Here is a 22,815-nt window from a genome sequence, read left to right as displayed (position 1 = left end):
CTTGTGGGCTGTGATGTTATTTGTTGTTAAGTCTGAAACGCCAGTCATTAGTGCCATTAGTTTTGTGAGGTAAAATTGGATTGTACTAATGTTAGGTTCTTTTTGTAATTGTAGGCTGCAAAGGAACAGACTCAGGATTTAATAGTAAAAACCACGAAGCTTCAAACTGAAAGGTAAGCTTCCATTATAAAGTCACCTTTAGATGAGTCTGGACAGAGGAGAAAGTCAGTTCCAGGTGACTCCACGTTAAAGTTAAACAAAAATTAATCAAAATTGATGCAATCTAGTCAAAATCACAACATAAGCCCAAGAACACTGGTTGATGAGCACGAAGGTGATTTGGGGTGGTAGGGATTGTCCCTGCTTTGTAATCGAGTTGGTGAGGTGTTGGTGTTTGCTCTAGAGTTGGAACCTAAGTGCTTCCAGAAGTGTAGTGTTTTCAGATTTTTAGTAATTTAATTTTTGTCACATGTTCATTGTCTCTTCTTTGTTAACCCAGTTACCTCCCCCTCTACTGTAATCAAGCGTTAAGTGTATCGGTTCCTCCTCTGGTAGTTTGCACAAACAGGACTACTATTACTTTTGACTGGATGCGCGAAGGAGGGTGAGTGCAATGTGTCCTGTTGATGGTTTGTGGCGAGCACTCACAGCATCGCTCCTGTGTGGAGGAGGAGGGGACAAAACATCCCATCAGGAGGCAGCTCACTGTGCATTTTCCTGCCACTCGGTAGCCCTGTTGGTGTTTTACTTGAAGCCCAAGTATTCTAAACATTCCCTCCGTAATATGGAGGTATTGCTACCTTAATTGCTTGTTTTGACTGGCGAGCTCACAGAGTATGGGGTAGACCAACACCCACAAGCCAAATCCAGACCACCCTGGGTTTTGTGAATCTAATTTTGCTGGAGCACAGCCAGGCTTGTGTGTTGATGTGTTGCTTATGGCTGTATTCCCACTGTTCTTACAGTGGGAATTATTACTAAAAATTACTAAAAATATGAAAACACTACACTTTTGGAAGCACTTAGGTTCCAACTCTAGAGCAAACAACAAGACCTCACTCTTCTTACTGTTCTGTGATTACAACAGAACCTCTATGTGGCCTACAACGCCTAACTATTCTCTGACCCTTTGCAGAAGGAGTTGACCAACCTCTGACTAAGAGCAATAGTTTTTGAACTGCAGGTTAAGGCCAATAGGTTGAAAAGTTGCTTATGGGCTCACTACTCACCTACAAGAAAATGAAATAGGAAAGGATGAAATAGGAAATAGTATTTTGTGGTGTTTTTGTTTCAGTTTCTGGGGATGGTCTATTCGTGGATTAGAATCAGCATAAATCCAGTCCCCCAAATGTAAAGATGACTCAGATTCCCCACTTTCTACTTCTCAGTCATTCCTGGTACCGGCTGCAAATCTGGCAGTCCCTCGAGAGCTGGAAGTGCTCCCGAGTTAGAAGGACACGGTCCTTCAGAGAAAGCCGTATCACGTGCATGTTGTGTGAGAGCAAGTCGATTTCCTAGGCCGTCATGTCTCTAAGAACAGATCACTACTCTTTTCTCCTGTGGAGCCACTAAAGGGTTTGAAAGGCCCACCTTTTGGTTAGCTGTGGAGTGCTTCACCACTGCACCCTAAATCTTTATGGGAGCAGGCAGCCTCATCTTTCTCCTACAGAGCAACTGGTGGGTTTGAACTGCTGATGTTAGGGTTAGCAGCCCAATGTGTAACCCACTCACTACACCACTAGCATTCCTCATGACCCCCTTAGTGGCTGCAAATTCCGTGTTTCCCACGATCCTTTTGGGATGCCAGCTGCGAGCTTGAGTGCCGCCCTTGGTCTCCCTTCTTTCACCTGCTGACCTCCAGTACTCATTTGGAGTTGATAGGTTGCTGACGGAACTCACAGAAATTACTATAGTTAGGATTAAATATTTAGTATATCAAAAGGCTTATAATTTAGGACCATCATGTATGATTTGGAAAGGTTCCCAAATATGGAGTTTACATATCGCAGAGGCATACTATCTTCCCTTCACTAACCGGGAAGTTATTGAGCCTCTGCTCAAAGCCTTTAACAGCTTCACCAGGTAGTCTTGGTTGAGGCCTCCGTGTCTGTGGATACTGTGGTAAAGCATGTCTCCTGGGTTACCGGATACCTGGCTCCAGATGGTCTTTCTAACCAAGCCAACCCTCACTTGTCAATCCTCAGACGTGGTTGGGAAATTTTATACCATAGAGCTCTGACCTTAGTCACTCAGGAAATTCTAAGGGTTGTCACTCAGGAACCAAGACACAAAGCCAATTTGTTTTTCTTGTTTGTAAATTGAGTTATTATTTCACAGACTGAAATGTACTACTTACTATAGGTCATGGCCAAAAGAACTTGACAAATACTTTCCTTCATCTAGGATCCCAAGCACCTGGTCCCTGCTCCTCAGTGTCCATTACTCCCAGCATTCGTTCATAGTGAGCCCGTAATCCTCAGCGGAGTTCTCTTTGTTCTAGCCTAAGCTCCAAACAGTGGGGAATTTCAAAGAACGCAGAGGTGTAGTTACCCACGTAAGAGGACGCAAATCAGTGGAAATGATTGCAGGCAGTTAAGATAGCCACCAGTATAACTTTACTCTTTTAGAGAAACATGGCAATATATCGAACCCAATAAAACATGTACCGGCATCATTTTAAAAACACGCTTAGCAAATAGCACAAAGCAGCAGCATTTTTTTAAATTGCATTTAGGGAACCGGCTTTTGAATATTGAAACATCTAAAATAGGTTAGACTCTTGGTTTGCAAACTATATCCTGTTGGATCTTAGGATCCAGAAGGAGGGGCGTATGGAGTGTCTGGAGTTGCAGCTCGCCTACTCGTCTGGTCACGGCACTTCATCCATGATGCATACTCCCATGTTTTCTCTTTCTGGGACACATCCTTTGTCATGGTCGTATGCCATGTTTTTCTTGTGAAAAACACGCCATTTAACCATTCTGAAATTGTTGTTTGCATTACTAAAAATAATGGTTTAGTAAATATTTTAAAAAATCATTATGTGCATTTTAGATGATTTCCTTAGGATAAATTACTAGAATTTCAATTTATGGGCCAAATAGCATGAACTTCAAATGTGTCCTGATGCATGTTAAGAAATTTCTCTCCAAGATGGTAAACCTAGCAGTGTGCGTATACATGCCTATTTTATTAAACCCTTGTTAACACAGAATTAAAAAGCTACCAATATCATGAATGAAAAATGACATTACAGTGCTTCAATTAGTATTGTTTTGGATATGAGTAAGTCATGTATTCATGCACTGACGTGCATTTTACTCCGTTCAGCTTTTTCTTGTTGGCTGTATGTTGTTGGGTAGAGGCGGGCCTGGCAGGTAGAGTGAAGGTGTGAAGGAGGCACTCTCCAGGGGGAGACAAAAGAAAAAGAGAGCCAGTACTTGGCTCATAAACCTTGTCCTGGCTTTGCTTAAGTCAGGACGCTTCATGAAGATTAAATCGTTTGTTTATGTCAAATACATAGACAATACATGATACATGTCCGATAAATGTATGTATGTGCCTATCGTTTCTTTTTAAAATAACTTGCACAAAGACTTTTAATTCCCAGGTGGGTGCTGAGTAATTTTTTTTTTTTTTCTGAAAAGGGAGAAGTAAGCCAAAAAGTTTGGGAACCTGTGCTCCCTGAGTTTATATATTCATTTACATATTTACGTTAAGATTCATTTCATTTGATTTTTGTTCTCATATATAAGAACTTTTCCAAAAGTCATTGACATTTGTGATGTCAGGCGCAAGGTCTGTGTCAGATACATCTTTTGTCCCGCCAAGACAGACCACAGGACCGGCTGTACACATTGTAGGCCCCAGCTATGCAAATGAAATACATGACTCCTCCCACGCCACTGAACCATCTAAAATCAACTTTCCGTCAAAATGGTAGTGAGCATTTACCTTGAAATAATGCGTACGCTAAAATTAAATTGATCGTAGAAATATAATTGACTCAATCAGTTCTTTAAAAGTTATCTTGAGATAATAAACACTTGTTTTAGTACTATGAGGGGGACTTCCAAAAGTCTTTGGAAAAATGAGATGAAAAGATGATGAAATTTGTACCATGACCTTTCTGAATCCCCCTCAAAATAACCACTAAAAGTTTTTTGGGGATCATCTCTTTCTGTAGATATAAAAACTGAGGTGTTCGAAGTCTGTTTTTCATGGGTTGACTTTTTGATAAAGTAACCATATTATTTGGAATGAATTTGAAAGGTTAAGGGATCAATATGTGTCATACTAGGCTGGGCTAAAAAATGGAACTGTGAACAAAAGTAGAGAGCCTAATTTTCCTCTGTGCGTCATAAGAGTACATTATCGATTTACTCCAATGAGTGACCCTAAAGAAGTCCCTAGAAGGTTTAGTTGAATGGCTAATATGTACAGTCTCAAGGAATTGTATGAGATTTTTAAAAAATTTAAATCTTGGATCTTTAAGAGTATGAAACAAAACCAGTTACCCTAAAGTCTGGAAGTAAAATGAGGATATTTGCCCGGTAAATCTATGTAAATTTAATTAGATGGTTTACTTGGACATTTGAGTGGAGCCAAGCGTTACTGCCACCTAGAGGACTTCTCTTGGTGTTGCTTTTTCTGTGAGTCAGGAGGAGCAGTTGACTGAGGACTTTGATGTGCTTTATCGTTTTATTTCTGTCTTCAGGTCTGAGATAGAGAGGATGCTATATTTTGCCTGCAGTGTCCGATCAGATAGCTCCACATTCCTAGTGATGCTGATCTGACCTCGGCTTTTTCTAGACACTGGTGTGCCATTTTTAAACAATTTAGATGGATTGCATCCAGATAATAGAATTCAAATGATTCTTTAAAATTGTTACGATGGTGTGTAGAAGAGTTGGGAAGGTGGAAGTGGAGAAATGATTTAGGCATTTATAAGACATTTGTAAATAAGTTCTTGGCTTCTATTTCTAGCCTAAAATAAAAACATGATTAGTAGTGAATATGTCACACACTCACTGCCAGAAAGTCAATTCCTACTCTTAGCGCCCAATAGGATTCCTGGTGGCTTAATGGGTTACTTGTTGTGCTGTGAACAGCAAGGTCAGCAGTTCAAGACCACCAGTTGCTCCTCAGGAGAAAGATGGGGCTTTCTACTCGAGTAAAGAGTTAACAGTCTGGAAACCCACAGGCAGTTTTGTTCTGACCTATAGGGTCACTATGAGGTCCTTCACATGAAAAGTTACAGACTGAGAGGAAATGAATTGAACGGAGTAACGGATCTCTTTCCTGCAAAATCACCTTGTGAGGACAAGGTGGACTAGTCTGGAACATGGAACAGACTGGGATTTGTAAAGCAGGGACTGTTTATGCATGTGTTTCTTCTTTTGCACGGCAACAACTTTTGCTTATTTAATGGCCAATATTTTTTTTTTTTAAATCATTTTGCAGGGGGGGGCTCTAACAGATCCATAACAATCCACACATCATTTCTATCAGGCACATTTGTATATAGTTCCCATCATCATTTCCTAAACAGTTTCTTTCTGTTTGAGTCCTTGGTATTAGCTCCTCTTTTGAACTGCCATTATTTGAGGTGGAAACAAGGTTCTAGAACATGTTGACAGTTTGTTAGATCTTTATTTTAAAAGTTATTTTGTCAGAGATTGAATGGATAAATAGCTAACAAAAGGCTACTCTTCCCTCCCACCCCCCCAAATGAGAACTCATAGTCCCTCTCTCCCACCTTAGCATCTGGACACCAGCCATTCACTTGCACTTTCTCTCTGACACCAACTTCTCAAGAGTTGCGTCTCCACAGGGTGGGACCCGGCCCTGCCTGCTCCTGTGGGAATAGGCGGATGCCAGCCTCTGTTGGTTCTCACTGCCTGTGCTGGGTTCAGTAATTTGAGAGAGTGGCTCACAGAAATGATTACCTATAATTACTTACGCCTTACTCGTTTATTGCCAGGAGTCCTGGTGGCACAGTAGGTTCCATATTGGGCAGCTAACTGAAAGGTTGGCAGTTGGAAACCACCAGTTACTCTGCAGGAGAAAGATAAAGCTTTCTACTCCCATACAGACTTACAGTCCTGGAAACATACAGAGGCAGTTCCACCCTGTCCTGTAGAGTCGATGTGAGTTGGAATCCACTCAAGAGCAGTGGGTACCCATCTATTATAAGCAGAAAGGACGCAAACATAGAGCTGCATCCAGCAGACCTGACAAAGTTCCTGCATGATGAGGCTTCCATTGTCCCCCTGGACGTGTTGCACCCATCCCCCACGGTCCATGGGGGCACAAAGAGAAGGCTCCAGTGCCTAAGGCTTCCAGTCACCGGAACCTCAGGGACTACGCATGGCTGGGCCTTAATACGTAGTTATGAGCCATCCAGCCAGTGAGTGAGCATGACCCATTTGGCCCTTTATCCCTCCTAAAGCTAGTTGTCTGGGGACGGGGTTACCTTTGCCAAGGCTGTTTTCAGAACCAGACTCAAAGAGCCAAGCTGAATTATTTGCCACAGAATCCTAATTTGTTTTAAAGTTATACAAGTACATACATGCTTGATTTTTAAAATTTTATTTTATTGTAGTCAGAGATTAGAGATCAGAGCACAAGTTGCAGATGCCTTCTTATCCAAGTTCCAGCTGACTGCTGATGAAATGAGTCTTCTCCGAGGCACAAGAGAAGGGCCGATTACTGAGGTACCTGCTTTCCATGATAACGATTGAAGGCGTTCTGCTTACAGATGCTGCAGTGCAATGGCTGATAAATTCTTATTTTCCCATTTCAACAAAGAATAACCCGGTCTGAAAAGGTGTAAAGGTTTATGTTTGTTTGGAAATTAAGAGGTAAAACGTACGGGAGTTTGTTTGGCTTTATATGTTTTCCAGGCAGTCGGTCTTGTTAGCTGTAGACCAATGAGCCCCAACTCAAAGCAAACCTACAATGGAAAAGTTCCATTGCTTTGAATTCAGTTTTTTCCACAAGCTTTTGAAGCCCCCTCGTATACACAACAGAATGAAACACTGCCCAGGCCTGCGCCACCCTCACATTCGTTGCTGTGTTTGGGCCCCATGTGCACTATTTTTTACAAATGAAAGAATACAACCAAAAATAATAAAAAGCATGAGTCAACGCTTCTACTTCTCATCTCTAACCTTTGGGAACCATTTTCAACCTTCATAATTGCTGCTTTTACATAGTCTATGTAGATATCATCATTTAAAAGAATAAGTTATCTTCTATCCTGAAATATGTGAGGATTTAGCCTCTTGTTCTTCCTCAACCCTCGCCGTCCGCACATAGACAAGTTCACACACTCTTTGTGGAATTTACTCTTCATACTACAGTGATAATGCTCTTTCTCTGGGCAGTATGATGGCATTCTCTACAACTTCGGATTTCTTCTGCCGTTAGAAATGGCGTATTGTTCATTTCATTGATTTTTTTTTTAACCTATCTTTTCAAACTCACTGCTAGAACCTTGAAGCCTCTTAATATGAGGGGAAAGTTTGATTTCTAGTTTTCCTTGAAGATATTCAGAGGAGTTCTGTAGTCTGCTAATGGGTTGAGTATAAATCTAAGCTTACTGACCTCATTCTATCCTGTGGCGTCAAGGTGCAGTACTGTTGAGAAGCTTTTGAAAGATGTCACTATTATCTTACTTCTCAGACAAAAATCAGACCCCAGTCACTTGGGTGTAAGAAGTTATGGGGGTGAGAGGATTTGGTAGGAAAAATTACTTCTTCCATATCCTTCAAGGAACTTTGAAATATTTGCCATCTCACCTGTCTTCACTTGGTAGAGGGGAGTAGAGGAGGAGGCTCCAGCTTTGGGATTATTGCTGTGAGGAAACCTACATATTGGTTCCGACTCATAATTGATCCCGTGCATGACAGACACTACACTGCCCAGCCCTGCACCCTCCTCACCAGCATTCTTAGGTTAGAGCCCATGGGTGTTCTGCTCTGAAATTCCATCTCATTGAGTCTTCCACCTTTTTGCTGACCTTCTGTTCCAAGCATGATACTATTTTCTAGAGACTGGCCCTTCCTGGTAACATGTCATATGAAAAACAAAGAATATGCATTCTGTTCATGTTTGATACTCTATCTGTGGCTGCTTGGAAACACAAGGCTCCAGTTGATGGTCAGCATCAGTCAGCTGCGTATTTAATGTGCCATTTTTATGCATCCATCCTTATAATGGGTTCTTGGATAGGAGGTGTGTTAGGCCTGGTTGACTAGAGAAACAAATCTAGGGACACTCATCTATAAGCAGGTACCCCCCCAAATAAACAAGCCAAAAATGGAAGAAAGCTCCGCTGGGTGGAGCTTTTGTAGTATTCATTTTTCCCTCCAGGTGAGCATCAAGCAACTCCCTCTGAGTTAGTGCACCTGGTGGCGTCACCTGGGAAGGTTCTCTGTGGTCACGGTGATTTTTTTCGTGAAAGCGTTTTGCTTGAACCTTGTTTTTTGTGATGGCTGATTTAAGACAGCAGCATGTGGCTATGAATTTGTGATGTTGAACACAGCTTACCAGGACAGCATTATGGGAAAAACTCAATTATCTGAGTGGTTTTCTAATTTCAAAAAGGTGAAATGTTGATTATTGACAAACCTCATTGTGGACCTCTGTCAACTTCCTGAACTGATGAAAATGTTGACTTGTAATGCATTTGGAGTTCGTTCCACCAGATCAGACTGTTAATCAAGCTTTCTATTTAGAGGTTCTGAAAAGATTGTTTAAAAGTGTGCGACAAAAAAAGCCTGGTTTGTGGCAAATGGGGGGCCAGTTTTGCCACCACCACAATGCACCTGTTCTTGCAGCCATCTCAGTGTGCAAGTTTTGGGCAAAAAAACCAGCATTCCTCTCTTAGTCCACGCACCTGACTCACCTAACCTTGCTCCATGCGACTTCTTTTTGTTTCCATGAATGAAGAGGGACATGAAAGGACAGTGATTTGATGGTATAGAAGAGGTGAAGGAAAAAACGGGTAGGTGGGTGGAGGTGCTGTCAGCCATCCAAACAGATGAGTTTGAAAAATGTTTCCAAGAATGGAATCACAGATTTGACAAATGTATTAAGTGTCATGGAGAGTACTTTGAAGGTGATGTTTTGTAAAATAAAATAAATACATGGGTTTGAGAGTAGAAGGGGGATTCCATTTTTTTTATTGAGTACCTCCTCGTACGTATAAGAAAGAGCTTTATATCAAAGAGTAATTGGATATCAAGAAAACATCCCATCCCCATCCAGATCAAGCCCTTAAGTCTGATATCAGTCCATAACTCTGATACTAGTCCATAAATTCCACTTCAGATGCACACAACACATGCACTGATGCTGAATGCCAGATGATCACAGGCCAGTGGGTGAAAGTCTTGTGGAGTCAATGGCAGTAGAAGCATCTTAGCACTGGTGGGAGTTTTTACGTGACTCCTCCAACTCTCCAAGTGTGGCTCTTCCACAGGAAGGTGAAGCAGAGATAGAGACTGTGACAGGGCTGAGCAAGTCTCTGCATGGCTTGTCACTAGGAAGATCAAGGCAGAGAGAGAGAGAGAGTGGCCCGCCTCTCCTGATGGCAGAATCAAGAGAGGAAGTTCCTAGAATCTTCATGAGAAGGTCACGCCTACAAGCAGGCATCATCAGGCTGTGACCTGATTGGCAGGCTAGACTCCACCCCTACATTGTTTATCAAGTTGATATTTAATTAAGAACCTCAGGAGGGAAGAACAAGTGTACATAAAAGCTGTGTGATGCATTATCTTGGTGATAACAATGCCGTGCTTCTTTACACCATGAAATATGTACATAGTTCATTGTGCTTTCTATAATTATCCTTAGTTTGCAGTTCTTTCACTAACATATCACTGGCTTTGAAATAGCATATATTCTAAAATATGAATAAGTACATATTTCACTCTTTAAAAGGTAAAGGTCAGCATGCGAAGGCTTCATTAGAATCGGCAATATGATTTGTTTTCCTCTTGTAGTAAAATTTCAGTTAGAATAACGTGTGCTTTTATTCTTTAAACAAAGGAATATTTTAAAAATAGGAATATTAAAGTCTGTTAATTTTCAGGATTTTTTCAAAGCATTGGGAAGAGTGAAACAGATCCATAATGACGTCAAAGTTCTGTTGCGGACAAACCAGCAGACAGCCGGGTGAGTAACAGGTGCAGAATGATTACACTTCTCCTTTACTTGCAGAACTTTAGAGACATCCAGTGTTCCTTTTGGAAACTCTGGGATGCGGAGTTTAGGCTCTGTTTGTCTTTGGGTAAGGGAAAGTATACCTAGTATGTCTAGAGTCAAACAGCAGTGATGGTATTAAAATTCGACAGTCCTTTAATTGAAAAGGCTTTTGAAAAGTGATTTCACAAAATAAGACATTTATATACTGTAACAAAATTGTCCTGTAATTAAACCAACTAAGTGTTTCCCTGTAGCTCCCGGCTAAAAGTTTAAATTGTAATGAATCTATATATGTATTTTTTCAGTTTAGAAATTATGGAGCAGATGGCCTTGCTTCAAGAAACAGCTTATGAAAGACTTTACCGATGGGCTCAAAGTAAGTTAGACGTGTGTGTGTGTGTGTGTGTGTGTGTGTTGGTTTATATCTATATATAAAACATGTGGTAAAGGTTCATAAATGTTAATGATTGGCTTTTTAATTTCACTTGATCTTTATGTATTATCACTGTTTGATCTTAGTGAAAAGAAACATATTTAAAAACACACTTTACATCGAACATAGTGTGCTCTGTATTTATATTCTGAGCATCTACAAGCAAGCCCTGTGCTTGATTCAAGGTGGTAATGAAAACCAAAGAAATCCAGATAGAATTTCTGCCTAAGATTATGTCTTATTATGACATAACTATTATAAATGGTGGATCACTTTTGTATTACCTAAAAAAAAATAATCCCACCTCACCATTGAGTCAATTTTAATTCATGGCAACTCTATAGAGCAGGTTGGAATTGTCCCTTTGGGATTCCGAGAATGTAATTGTTTGTGGGAGTAGAAAGCCTCATATTTCTCCTGTGGAAGGGCTGATAGTTTTGAACAGCTGACCTTGTGGTTAGGCGCCCAACACATAACTGCTATACCACTGGGGCTCTGGGCTCTTTCTGTTGCTATAGCAAGTAACGAATCACTGTAAGCTGACTGCTTAACCCCACCTTGATGCCTTGTCTAATAGTGGTAGGCCAGAAATCAGACATGAGTCTCATTAGCCTAAAACCAACATGTTGTCAGGGCTTCTCTCCTGAAGGCCTGAGGGAAGCCCGTTCAGGTTGTTGGCAAATCTTAGTCTCTTGAGGCTGCTGGACTGAGAGCAGCCTTTCCTTTCTGAGGGCCTCCAGCTTTTAGAGACCACCAGCACTCCTTGGCTTGTGGTGCTCTGCTTCCATCTTCAAAGCCCGCCACAGAGGGTCAGTTTCTCTTAAGACTCTGCTGTCTTTTTTTCAGTCGTGTCTCTCTCATTCAATCTCTTATCAGCCAAGTTCTTAACAGGTTTATGGGGCTTACGGGGGTCAAGTGGATCATCCAATGTACTCTGTCTAGTGTAAGGTATATGATCTTAATTCCACCTACAAAGTAATGTGAGGAAACACACGTGTTCCGGGATGATGGTCTTGGCATCTTTGGGGTGCTATTCTCCCCACCACCAGTGGTTTATTTGCCTTAGCTAATATGTGCATGCTTTTGTTTTAAAACGTTTTGATAGACTGCTTAAAGAAGTGGCCTGTTAACAACAGTTCCAACCAATAAGCATGGTGCGGGAGAACGGTCCTTTGACTGGCGCTACCACCTGCCTATGGGAAGCAGTTAGGGTTAGACCCGGTCAGCCAGTGGCACCAGCGCTGTGTTGGTTCCATTCACATGGCGTCCTGTCCAGTTCCAGAAGCTTGTTCCTTTGCTGCTCTTCTTGTTCACACGGATTTCTCCTGTCTGGACTCCTGTCGTCTGGCTTTCTCTGCATCCACATTTGAGCTCAGCCTTTAAGATTGAGCGCAATGCTATACTTTCCTGGAGCTTTCCAGACTACATTGGATCACGGTGTCATTTCCCATCTCTGGACACATATTTCTGGAAATATTTATTGATAGTTTAGTAGCACACTACTTTGTTAAGGTAAGGACACCGCCTCACATTTCTTTGTGTTTGCATGGCATCTACCATAAAGATTCCAAATAGTGGGTTTCTCACTCATAGGGACTAAGAAGTCATTTTAAACCAAAACACTCACTGCCTTTGAGTCGATGCTGACTCATAGCGACTCTATCTGTAATAAGGCAGGGTAGCACTGCCCTTTGAGTTTTCAAGACTGTAACTGTTTATGGGAGTAGAAAGCCTTTCTACCAAGAAGCCATTTTAAGATATCTTTAATTCCACATGCATATGTTTTTTTTCACCCCTCAGTTAAATACACCACTACTCTGAAGTTCTCCCATATCAAAAAGTTAGGTATTTCCAAGTAGGCTCTAAATGTGTGGGTACAATTCTCACTCGCTGCCATTGAGTCGAGTCTGACTCAGCAACCTGGAGGACAGGCCAGGTAGAACTGCTCCTGCAGGTTCCCGAGACAGTCCTTAGTTGTGGAAGGAGAAAGCCGCCTCGTTTCCCATGGAGCAGCTGTTGGTTTGGAACTGCTGACCTTGCAGTTAGCAGCCCAAGGCATAGCCCACTACGCCACCAGGACTCCCTTGGATAAAATTAGAATAGTAAAATAAACTGTAAGCTTAGAGGCTGTTTCAAAGAGTTTTAAATCCAGACTGTTTTGAAATTAAAGTTTTACTGCCGCATGTTATTGAGCCCCAGAAATGATTTTTGCAAGCTACTGTAACATCGGTCCCTGAGGAAAGAAACAGGCAATGTGATTTTAGTATCGCCTCTTGCCCACTGCACCGAGTGCACTGCCATGCGACTCTGTCTCTGTCAGTGTTTTCCCAGCTGTAGACTGTTACAATAGTAAACGGAGGCTTGGGGTGGTACCAGGTGGCCCAAGTGACTGTTGAAAGTGATATGCACGTTGAAGTGAGCCTTTGTTTAGATGGCGGCACAAACTAGTTTCTGATTGGCAGAGTCTCTTGGCTTTTCCCAAGCAGATGTTTCAGAATGTGATATTTTCTATAGATTTTAATTCCAGTGTCTACAGTGGGCATGATAAGGAACAAGCTTTATTGAAAAAGGAGTTACAATATTCATTGTTTTCCAGGTGAATGCAGAGCATTGACACAAGAGTCATGTGACATATCCCCAGTACTGACTGAGGCCATGGAAGCCCTGCAGGACCGACCTGTCTTATACAAGTGGGTGACGTTTTCCTAATGACAAAAAGATAAACCTACCTTCTCTTTGCTCATCTGCATTAATTCCCAGTGTTCCCATATTCATATGCTGTAGTGTGAGCAAGATCTATGAGAATTCACTGGTATTTTCACCTCATTGTATGCCTATCATTGGAATATCAACTTATTTGCATATCTCATACTGTAGACTCTGAAATGGTGGGAAAAGACAGGCGCCTTATATTTCAGGCCTCTTGTTTATGTGGAGATAAGGGGCTTCCCCCCAACCCCTCATTTTATTAACTAGCTAGGAATTATAATTAAAATATCTTTATCAACTCTGCCCTGGAGAGAGGAGGCCAAATGGGGACTGAGAGATGTAATTCCCCAGAGATGGAAGAAGAAACTAGGATGCAGTCTCCTATTAACAATATGCAAGAGAAGAGAGGGACTGGGGACTTGGATAGTCTGCCAGCCATGGATATGTGGTGATGTGTTGCTAAACATCCTGTGCGTTATTCACATACACACACAATTCTGTATTTCAATTTCATTCTTTTGTTTCTCATAAAAACTAAAATTAAACATGTTTTCTGTAATGCCTAGAATAACATGAACATGATCATTAGAGAGATCACCGGAAAGGTGATATAATTCAGGGATCAGAAAGCCAGGCAGCTTCCACATAGACATTTAGTCCCGCCCTGACTCATGTCTCTCAGATGCGTCTGATAGTGTTTGCAGAGGATTTCCCCATTCCCCCGACTGGAACGTTCACTCACACTCACTCACTGCCACACGGCAGTTCCCATTCATAGTGACCCTATAGGACCCTATAGTGACTCTATAGTTCCCACTCATAGTGACCTTATTGGAGAAGGTAGACTCCCCCTTGTGGGTGTCTGGGACTGTAATTTTGTCGGGGAGTAGAATGCCTCATCTTTCTCCCAGAGAGCGACTGGTGGTTTTGAACTGCTGACTTTGCAGTTAGCAACCTACCAAGTAACCCACTAACTACACCACGAAGGCTACCAATTGGAGCTGTATGTCTCCTAGAATCAAGTTTCAGAACACAAATGCTGAGACAGTTGTGTCGGCTCTATAATATCAGTAAAATTCTGCTCAAATTGTGATAGCTTACTGAAGCAGATCTATCCGAACTTCACTTCAATGGAATACGTAAGTGGCATTCCAGAGTTTGTCCCAAGTGCCGTGGCATTGTGCAGTTTGGCGCTAGTAGTTCGGGGTAGGCAGAGGGGATGAGCTCAGAGAAAGCTCCCCATCGGGAGGCTGCAGAGGCCTTTGCCAGGAAGAGAAGAGAGAACGGGACACTCAGGTTGAGAGAACAGTATGCATAAGGATGAGAACTGAGAAAACACGTGTCTTCAGGAAATTAACTGCAGGAGTTTGCCGTGGCTATTGGACTAGTAGCAAAGGAGAGCCTTGAATGTTGTGTATGTAAGAAAGGGCTTTGCTAAGGTCTTGGTAAAATGGACTGAGAAGATAATCGATCCCCACCCCCCTGCTACCCCAATCTTTTTGAAGCCTCTGTATATGTGATAAGTCAATGTCCCCTATTGTTCTAGCAGCCCAATTGTATCCACTTTGGAATTGCCTTCCCCAGCCCTTTCAATTTAAGGTGTGTTAGTCCAGGTTGAGTAGAGAAACAAATCCATAGACATTTATATTTGTGTAATCGAAGAGTATCAAAGAGTAATTGTATTTGACAAGGGCTTGAACACTTGTGAGCCTCACGTCCCTTAGCTATAAGATGATGATAATGATAGTGCCTGTCTTACCGGGCTGTGGTGCAGTTTAAACTGGATCATTCACACGAGGGCTTGGCGCACACAGTGGATTAACTATTATTTTTACTTTGAAAGGCAATGAGAATGAAAAGGTGCATTGAAAGCTTAAACTACAGCCCTGGACCATGCTTAAAGAGTAGAGCTCTAGTAGAGAGACAAAGATGTACTTGCGAGGCTAAATGACAGGGATGGGGCACTTGTGCAAATGGTGGTACTCACAATGAATATGCTTGGCTGCTAACCTAAGGGCTGAAGGTTCCAGCCACCCAGAAGCATTGTAGAAGAAAGTTCCCCAAAATCCGCCATTGAAAACTGCGAAGTGTAATTCTGCTGTCACACATGTAGCGCTGCCATGAATTGAAAATGGAAGATTTTGAGAGGAATTTGGAAATTGAGTGCTGAAGGAGTAGGTTTTCAGGACTATGAGGGAGCTTCCAAAAGTTCATGGGATATTGGATTTTTTTTCACTACCCTTTTGAAGCCTCATTTTAGTTGATGAAGATAGCTCATATATTCAAAGTGAGCCAAATCAGAAAAAACCCACTGCCATCATAGCGACTATATACAGAGGGTTTCAGAGTCTATGGGAGCAGACAGCCTGGGTTTGAACAGCGGACCTTGCAGCTAGAACTTGATTTTTCAGCTCACAGCACCATAAGGGTTTCTTTAAAGATAGTGTTGGCCTTTAAGCATTCCCCGGTTACCAGTGAGATCCATTACTAACTGTCTTGGAGGGGAATCTGTCATTGAGTCAGAACAGGTGGGTAAGGTACTTCTTTAGCCACACTGTAGTGCAGAAAGGGGGAGGACGACGGGCCTTTCTATTCCCGTGAAGAGTGTCAGTCTTGGAAACTCACAAGGGGCCGCTCCACCCTGTCCTGAAGGGTCGCCGTGAGTTGGCATCAAGTCAAGGCAGTGAGGGTGGTGTTTTTTGATAGTGCACAGTTGGAGCCCCTGGAAATAGAGAGATGAAAGGGCTCGGATGCTCAGCAAAAGACTGGCAGTTGAAGTCCCCTAGTCCGCTTCCAGAGGCAGTTCCACCTTGTTGTGTAGCGCCACTGTGAGGAGTTGATTCAGCAGCAGTAGGTGTCTGGTCACTGCAAGAAAAGGCTTGAAGCCTTTTTGGTGATTTGAAAGCTGCGTATGCGGTGAGTGAAAATGATGGTGATAGTTGGCTTCAAGTAGGGACTGGCTCAATTGTTTCTACCAATCCAAACCCACTGCTATGGCGTCGATTCTGAACTGTAGTGACCCTGCATGTGGTTTTCAAGGCTGTGAATCTTCACGGGCGCAGAAAGCCACATCATTCCACTGCAGAGCAGCTGATGGGTTTGAACCACATCCCTTGAGATTAGCATTCCCAAGCTTACTCGATAATGCCATCAGGCCTCCTAATTGTTTCAGAGTGAGGGGAAATCTACATAAGATGAAAGTGCAAGTGGGTGTAGTCCATAAATCTGATCTTTATAACCTTGTACTTGTTTTCAGAGTGGTGGCTATTGTTTTTGTTAGGTGCCATCAAATTGGTTCCAACTCACAGAGGCCCCATGTACAACCAGAGGAACACTGCCTGGACCTGCATCTTCCCCACAGTCACTGCTGTGCTCAGGCCCTTGTTGCAGCCACTGCCAGTCCCACTTGTTGACGGTCCCTCTGTGTCCACCGGCCCTCTACTGCACTGGGGACTAGTCCTTCTTCTTCTTCTTTTTTTTATCATTTTATTGGGGGCTCGTACAACTCTTCCTACAACCCATACATCCATCCATTGTGTCAAGCACATTTGTACATTTGTTGCCATCATCATTCTCGAAACATTTTCTTTCTACTTGAGCCCTTGGTATCAGCTCCTCCCTCCATACTCCTCCTGCCTCATGAACCCTAGATAATTTATAAATTATTATTATTTTGTCATGACTTACACTGTCCAACGTTTCCCTTCACCCACTTTTCTTTTGTCCATCCCCAGGGAGGAGGTTATATGTAGATCCTTGTGATCGGTTCCCCCTTTCTACCCCACCTTCCCTCCCCCCTCCCGGTATTACCGCTCTCACCAGTGGTCCATACTGAAAGGTGTAGTCTCGTCCTCGTCAGGAGGTGCTTCAAGTCCTCACGAGTTTCAGCAGCAAGGGGCGCCGTCTGCATATCACAGGTAGTTAATGAGCCGTCCTCCAGTTCTGGTGCCCGCATATAGTCCAGCTTCTTGGATGATTTGCTCAGCAGACAGACTGAATAAGTATGGTGAGAGGACACAACCCTGACACACACCTGACTTAAAACCATACAGTACGCCCTTCTTCTGTTGGAACAACTGTCCATGTGCAGGTTGTACGTGAGCACAATGACGTTTTGTGGAATTTCTGTTCTTTACAGTGTTATCCCTCCAGTCAAATACGTTTGCACTGTCAGGAAAAGATCTTTCTGGGATTCTGTCTTTTCAGCCAGAATCCATGTGATATTAGCAGTGGGAGCCCCGGTCATCTTCTGAATCCTGTTTGAATTTCTGGGAGTTAGTTCCCTGTCGATGTACTGCTGTAACTGCTTTTGAATTACCGCCAGGAAGTTTTCCTTGCATGTGATACGAATGAGGTGGTTTGATACTTTCCGCCTTCTGTTGGGTCGCTTTCTTTGGACTGGGCATTCTATGGATCTCTTCCAGTCATTTGGCCAGGTAAGTAACTGTGTTCTCAATTTCTTGCCATAGGTGGGAGAGGACATCCTGGGCTGCATGTGTTTATGGAAACATCTCAGTTGGTTTTCTTTCTGTTCTTGGGGCCTTGTTCTTCCCGATACCTTCATTGCGGCGTAGACTTTCTTTAGTACCACGGGTTCTTGTTCCTAGGCTACCTTCTGAGTGGTTGAGCCTTGACCATTCTTGGTACAGTGACTGTGTATTTCTTCTGTTTCTTTTGGGCTCTCTGTGCCTTTCAGTATTTTACCCATAGAATCTTTCAGTATGTCAACTCGAGGCTTGAATGTTTTTCCAGTTCTTTCAGCTTGAGAATTGTGTAGCTTATTCTTCTCTTTTGGTTCTCTACCCTAGATCTGCACATTCAATTATAATACTTTGTTTTCTCAAACTGCCCTTTGAAATATTCTGTTCAGCTCTTTACACCATTTCTTCCATTTGCTTTAGCTACTTTTGCTGCTCAGTGACACGTTTTGGAGTCTCTTCTGACATCCTTGTTTGCCCTTTTCTGTCTTTTTATTCGTCTTTGGTTTCTTCGGGTATGTTGTCCTATATGCCATCCCACCGCTCCTCTGGTCTTCAGTTATCAGTGTCCGATGTGTCAGGTCCCTTCTTGAGATATTCTCTAAATTGAGGATTGGCCTTTGCGGATTTGTTTTAATTTTCTTTAGCTCCCATTTGAACTTGCACATGAACAATTGGCTGCCCGTTTCTCCATCAGACTCTTGCCTTTTTCTGATCACTGGGCCTCCTTCCAAATATGTAGTTAATTATCATACGATCTGACGAGGTCCTTGTGTACAGTCACTATTAATGCTATTCTTTTCAAAGAATACCTATACACTCGAGTATAAGCCAACCTGAATATCAGCCAAGCCACCTAATTTTACCACAAAAACTTGATTAAAAATGTGCTGAAAAACTTATCTTATACACGAGTACATACAGTAAGTTGTTTGGTCTGGCAAAATTTTCCCATGTGATGTCTGGTATCATGCCATGTTTTCCAGCTCCCAATTTTTTTCTTTCCAATTTTCATATTCCAGTCACCAGTAATTATGAAGGCATTTTTGATCAATTTCAGACTAGAAGTTGGGGGGAAATATTCAATTTCTTCCCCTTTGACATTGGTGGAGTGGCTGGTATGTAAACCTGCACAAGTCGTATTAAACGGTCTTCCCTCTGTGTGGATGGATATTGCCCCATCACTGACAGCACTGTGATTCAGGATAGACCTTCACACATTCCCTGTGGCCATGAATTTGACACCATTCGCTCCTCTTCAGTGTGTCTTTGCTGGTACAGTAGACCATATGACTGACTGTCTGATTCATAATGGCTAGTTCCAGTCCATTCCCCTCACTGATGTGTCTGTGCCCACTTCTTTGCAGGTTGCAATTCCCTAGAATCGTGCTTCGTGTGGGGAACCCTGGTGGTGTAGAGCTGACACGTTGGGCTGCAACACCACCAACTCCTTGGGGGAACAGGGGACTTTCTACTCCTGTGAAGAGTTACAGTCTCAGAAAGTCACAAGGGCAGTCTGTCCTGTCCTGTAGGACTGTATGAGTTGGCATCAACTTGATGGCAATGAGTCTGCTTGTGCATTTCACATTTGATAAGTCATGGCTGTTTCCAGCTGTTTAATTTCCTTTTGATTTGTGCCCTATTATCATGTGAAAGCCCCCAGAGTTATTCCAGCTAGGTCCTTAGGAGGGAGGAGCCCTTCCCAGTTGTATATTGCATGTCTTCCCAGCGAGCGGCTCAACTGCTGTTACGAGATCAGACTGTTCGGCTGCTGCTCATGAGACTCATGGGCCAACTCTCCCCTGCCCCTTCTCCGGGAGTTTCCTGTCCTGGGGGAGCTCCAGTTTTGCTGTGATGCCGGAAGCTGTGCCACCGAGTTCCAGAGATGAGCAGCATGTGAAGTGTTAGCGGAACGCCTAGAGGAATACAGACGTAGGAAGAAGGGCCTGCTGACCTATTCCTGAAAATAAATTACCCAGAGAGAAGAGAAAAAAAATTAGCCACCAGAGGGCAGTGTATGAATTAGTTTAAGTAGTGAGTAAGGTTTCACTGTCAGTTCTAAATTGTAGGGCATCCGCTCAGTCAATGGCAGTGAGTTTGGTTTGATTTGGAGGAATCATGTGCAAAGAAAATGTCAAATTATTGAATTAATTGGAGAAAGTTGCCATGCTGAATTCTTCATATGTAGTATATAACTGGAATGCTAATGTATTTTTAACTTTAATAATCAAGTACTGATTTTTCTTTAAAAGGAAATTTATTTTAAGTAGGAATTAAAAACTGATGATTTCAGGATATAAATTTCTTATGAGTGAGCTTACATGTTCAAAACTGATGTTTTTCATTATCAGTTGCATTAGTTAAGAGTGGATTCAACTATTCTTTTATCTTTTCATCTGCCCTTGAATCAAAAGTTTGATACAGCTATGCTTAATGAAAATAGGAGTTTTAAAATTCTGATTTTTAACTGTAGGTATATTTATATACTTTTAACATTAAATCATGTTAATAGGCATTGCATTTTTTACCCTTATTGGCCAATGGAGTTTTTGATCAAATAAGTTTTCTTTCATATTTGAGAAAAGATGTTTCATATCTATAGATGTTATTGTTGCTGGAGCTCATTGTAGCTTATGCTGTTTTATAACCAAATGTATTTCTGCAGAAAAATTGGCATCGATATTGCTCATTACCATACATTCCAGTGTCTGCTAGGCTGGATCGTCTCCCTACCCGTTGAGAACACCAGTGGCTTCACTTGTTTCGAATCAAACTTGTGCTCACTATAATGAGCCCCAGAGAAAGGAATGATGCCATGTAAGCATCTTACTGTGATCAGTAGGGTCTTGGGAGTGAGGGCTCACTCAGTGCCATTGGGTTGATGCTGGTCATCAGGACCCTATAAGACAGGGTAGAACTGCCCCTGTTGAGTTTTTGATACTATAACTCTTTACCAGGAGTAGAAAGCCCCATCTTTCTCCTGAGGCATGTCTGGTGGTTTTGAACTGTTGACCTTGCAGATTGCAGCCCAGTGTTTAACAACTATACCACCAAGGCTCCTCGCGAGTGAGGGCTATTGTTATCTAATCAAAAAGCTAATACTTAGTGGATTTTTTTTTTTGCTATGATTTGTAGATGTCTGAGAATAAGATTATTTCATAAAATTAAGTAAGGTAAGCATTTTAAACAATATCCCTTATCCATTAAACAAAATTATAATTTAAGAGAAAAAATACGTTAGCGTTTTTCTTCTCAATAGTTTCTCAAAAAAGAAAAGGAGTACAAGACAGTAATGCAGTTTAACAAATTTTACTTGATACCGCATTTTATGTTTACTATACAAATATGTCAGCATGAGAATTTTTAAAGTTCTTACCTTTTAGCTGCACACACACACACACACACACACACACAGAATACTGCACCATAGTTAATAGTGTACACCCTTAAGAAAGATTCAGATTTCTAGAAATCTATGTCAATGGGCCACTTTGCTGTTTTCTTTATTGAAATTAAACATAAGAATATGAAAGCCAAAGTATTTATAAAACTTTAACAACTTATCGACAAAGATGTAAATAACCTAATCAGAAAACAGGCAGCATCTTTAAAACAGACATTTCATCAAAGGGGAACCCACATGTCATCAGACACATGAAAATATGCTCAAAGCCATTAGTCCTCCTAAACCCACACGAGGCTCACTGCCACCGAGTTCACTCTGCTCTTACTGGGCAGAATAGAACTGCTCCGTGTTGCTGCTAAGATTGTCAATCCTTATGGAAGCAGAATGCTTCGTCTTCCTCGTGTGCAGTGGCTGGTAGGCTCAAACTGCCTGTCTTTCAGTTAGCCGCCGAGTGCTTTAACCACTGTGTCAACAGTGGAAATTAGTAGAATCTGCCCATGAGTCGTAGAAATATGCACATTGAGCTAGAATGATACAAGTTTTACTCCCACTAGGATGGCTATGGTGGGAAAAGCAAAAATAGCTTATAATGGTGAGGCTGTGGGGAAATTGGAATCCTTATCCATTGTTGATGAGAAAACAAATAAATATGCAGCTGTTGCAGAAAATAGTGTAGCAGTTTCTCCAAAAACTTAAAACTAGAACTACCTCGTGGCCCAGCAATTGCACTTTAAGGCATATGCCCATAGGACCTGAAGGCAGAGACACAAACAGATACCTGTTTACCAGTGTTCATTGCAACACTATTCACTGGAACCAAACAGTGGAAACACCCTCAGTGCCCGTCACTGGATGAAGGAAGGCATAAGTAAAGTGTGGCACACACACGCAATGGAATATTACCCACCCACGAAGATAAGTGAGGGCCTGATACCTATCACACCATGGATGGAGCTTGAAGACATTATGCTGAGTGAATAGCCCATTGCAAAAGGACTTCACATGTAAAAAGGCAAGGATAGGCAAATGGATAGAGACTAGCATGTATTAGTGAGTACCAGCATCTGGAGGGGGCTGTGGAGAAGTGAGTGCTTGCTCATAAAGCACCGAGTCTCTGTTTACAGTTGTGTTAATTATGGCTAGTGTGGTACAGCTGGTTAGTGTAATAGATCTCAGTTGTGCACCTGTGAAACGTTGAATTGGCAAAGTTTGTGTGATAGCTATTATCTTAGTTATCAAGTACTGCTATAGCAGAATTACTTCAGGTGGGTACCTTTCACTAATAAAACCTTATTTTCACACAGGTTAGGAAGTTAGAAGCCTGCACTGGCTCCAGGCTTTCTCTGTTGGCCTGGAAGGAAGGTCCTTGTCTCTTTTGAGCTTTGGCTCCTACTTGTTTTTCTTTGAGCTTGACATCTGTCTCCCCCACCATCTCGGCTTCCCTAATCTGTTCTTTTTACACTTTATAAGAGATTGACTCAGCACACCTTCCACGAATCCTGTCTCATTAAGAACATAACAGAGACCACCTATTCCCCAGTGCTGCTTGCGCACAGCCACACAGCTCAGGGGACTTG

At 42.2% G+C, this 22,815-nt stretch overlaps 1 protein-coding gene across 1 annotated transcript in view; it reads left to right on the top strand.

Annotated features, from left to right (window-relative positions):
• Positions 1–22,815, top strand: part of COG6 (component of oligomeric golgi complex 6) — an 84,314-nt gene that overhangs the window by 10,080 nt on the left and 51,419 nt on the right. Inside the window, exons 3-7 of the mRNA XM_004711269.4 lie at positions 115–173; positions 6,605–6,716; positions 10,100–10,182; positions 10,518–10,588; positions 13,242–13,335. Coding sequence (XP_004711326.1) covers positions 115–173; positions 6,605–6,716; positions 10,100–10,182; positions 10,518–10,588; positions 13,242–13,335 — 419 coding nt within the window. The remainder of the gene's footprint in view (positions 1–114; positions 174–6,604; positions 6,717–10,099; positions 10,183–10,517; positions 10,589–13,241; positions 13,336–22,815) is intronic.

The sequence above is a fragment of the Echinops telfairi genome, unplaced genomic scaffold (genome assembly GCF_000313985.2).
Source record: "Echinops telfairi isolate 266 unplaced genomic scaffold, ASM31398v2 ScPeMD7_11;HRSCAF=52, whole genome shotgun sequence".
In the NCBI taxonomy this organism is placed as follows: domain Eukaryota; kingdom Metazoa; phylum Chordata; class Mammalia; order Afrosoricida; family Tenrecidae; genus Echinops; species Echinops telfairi.
This window is presented reverse-complemented; position numbering and strand designations above follow the sequence as displayed.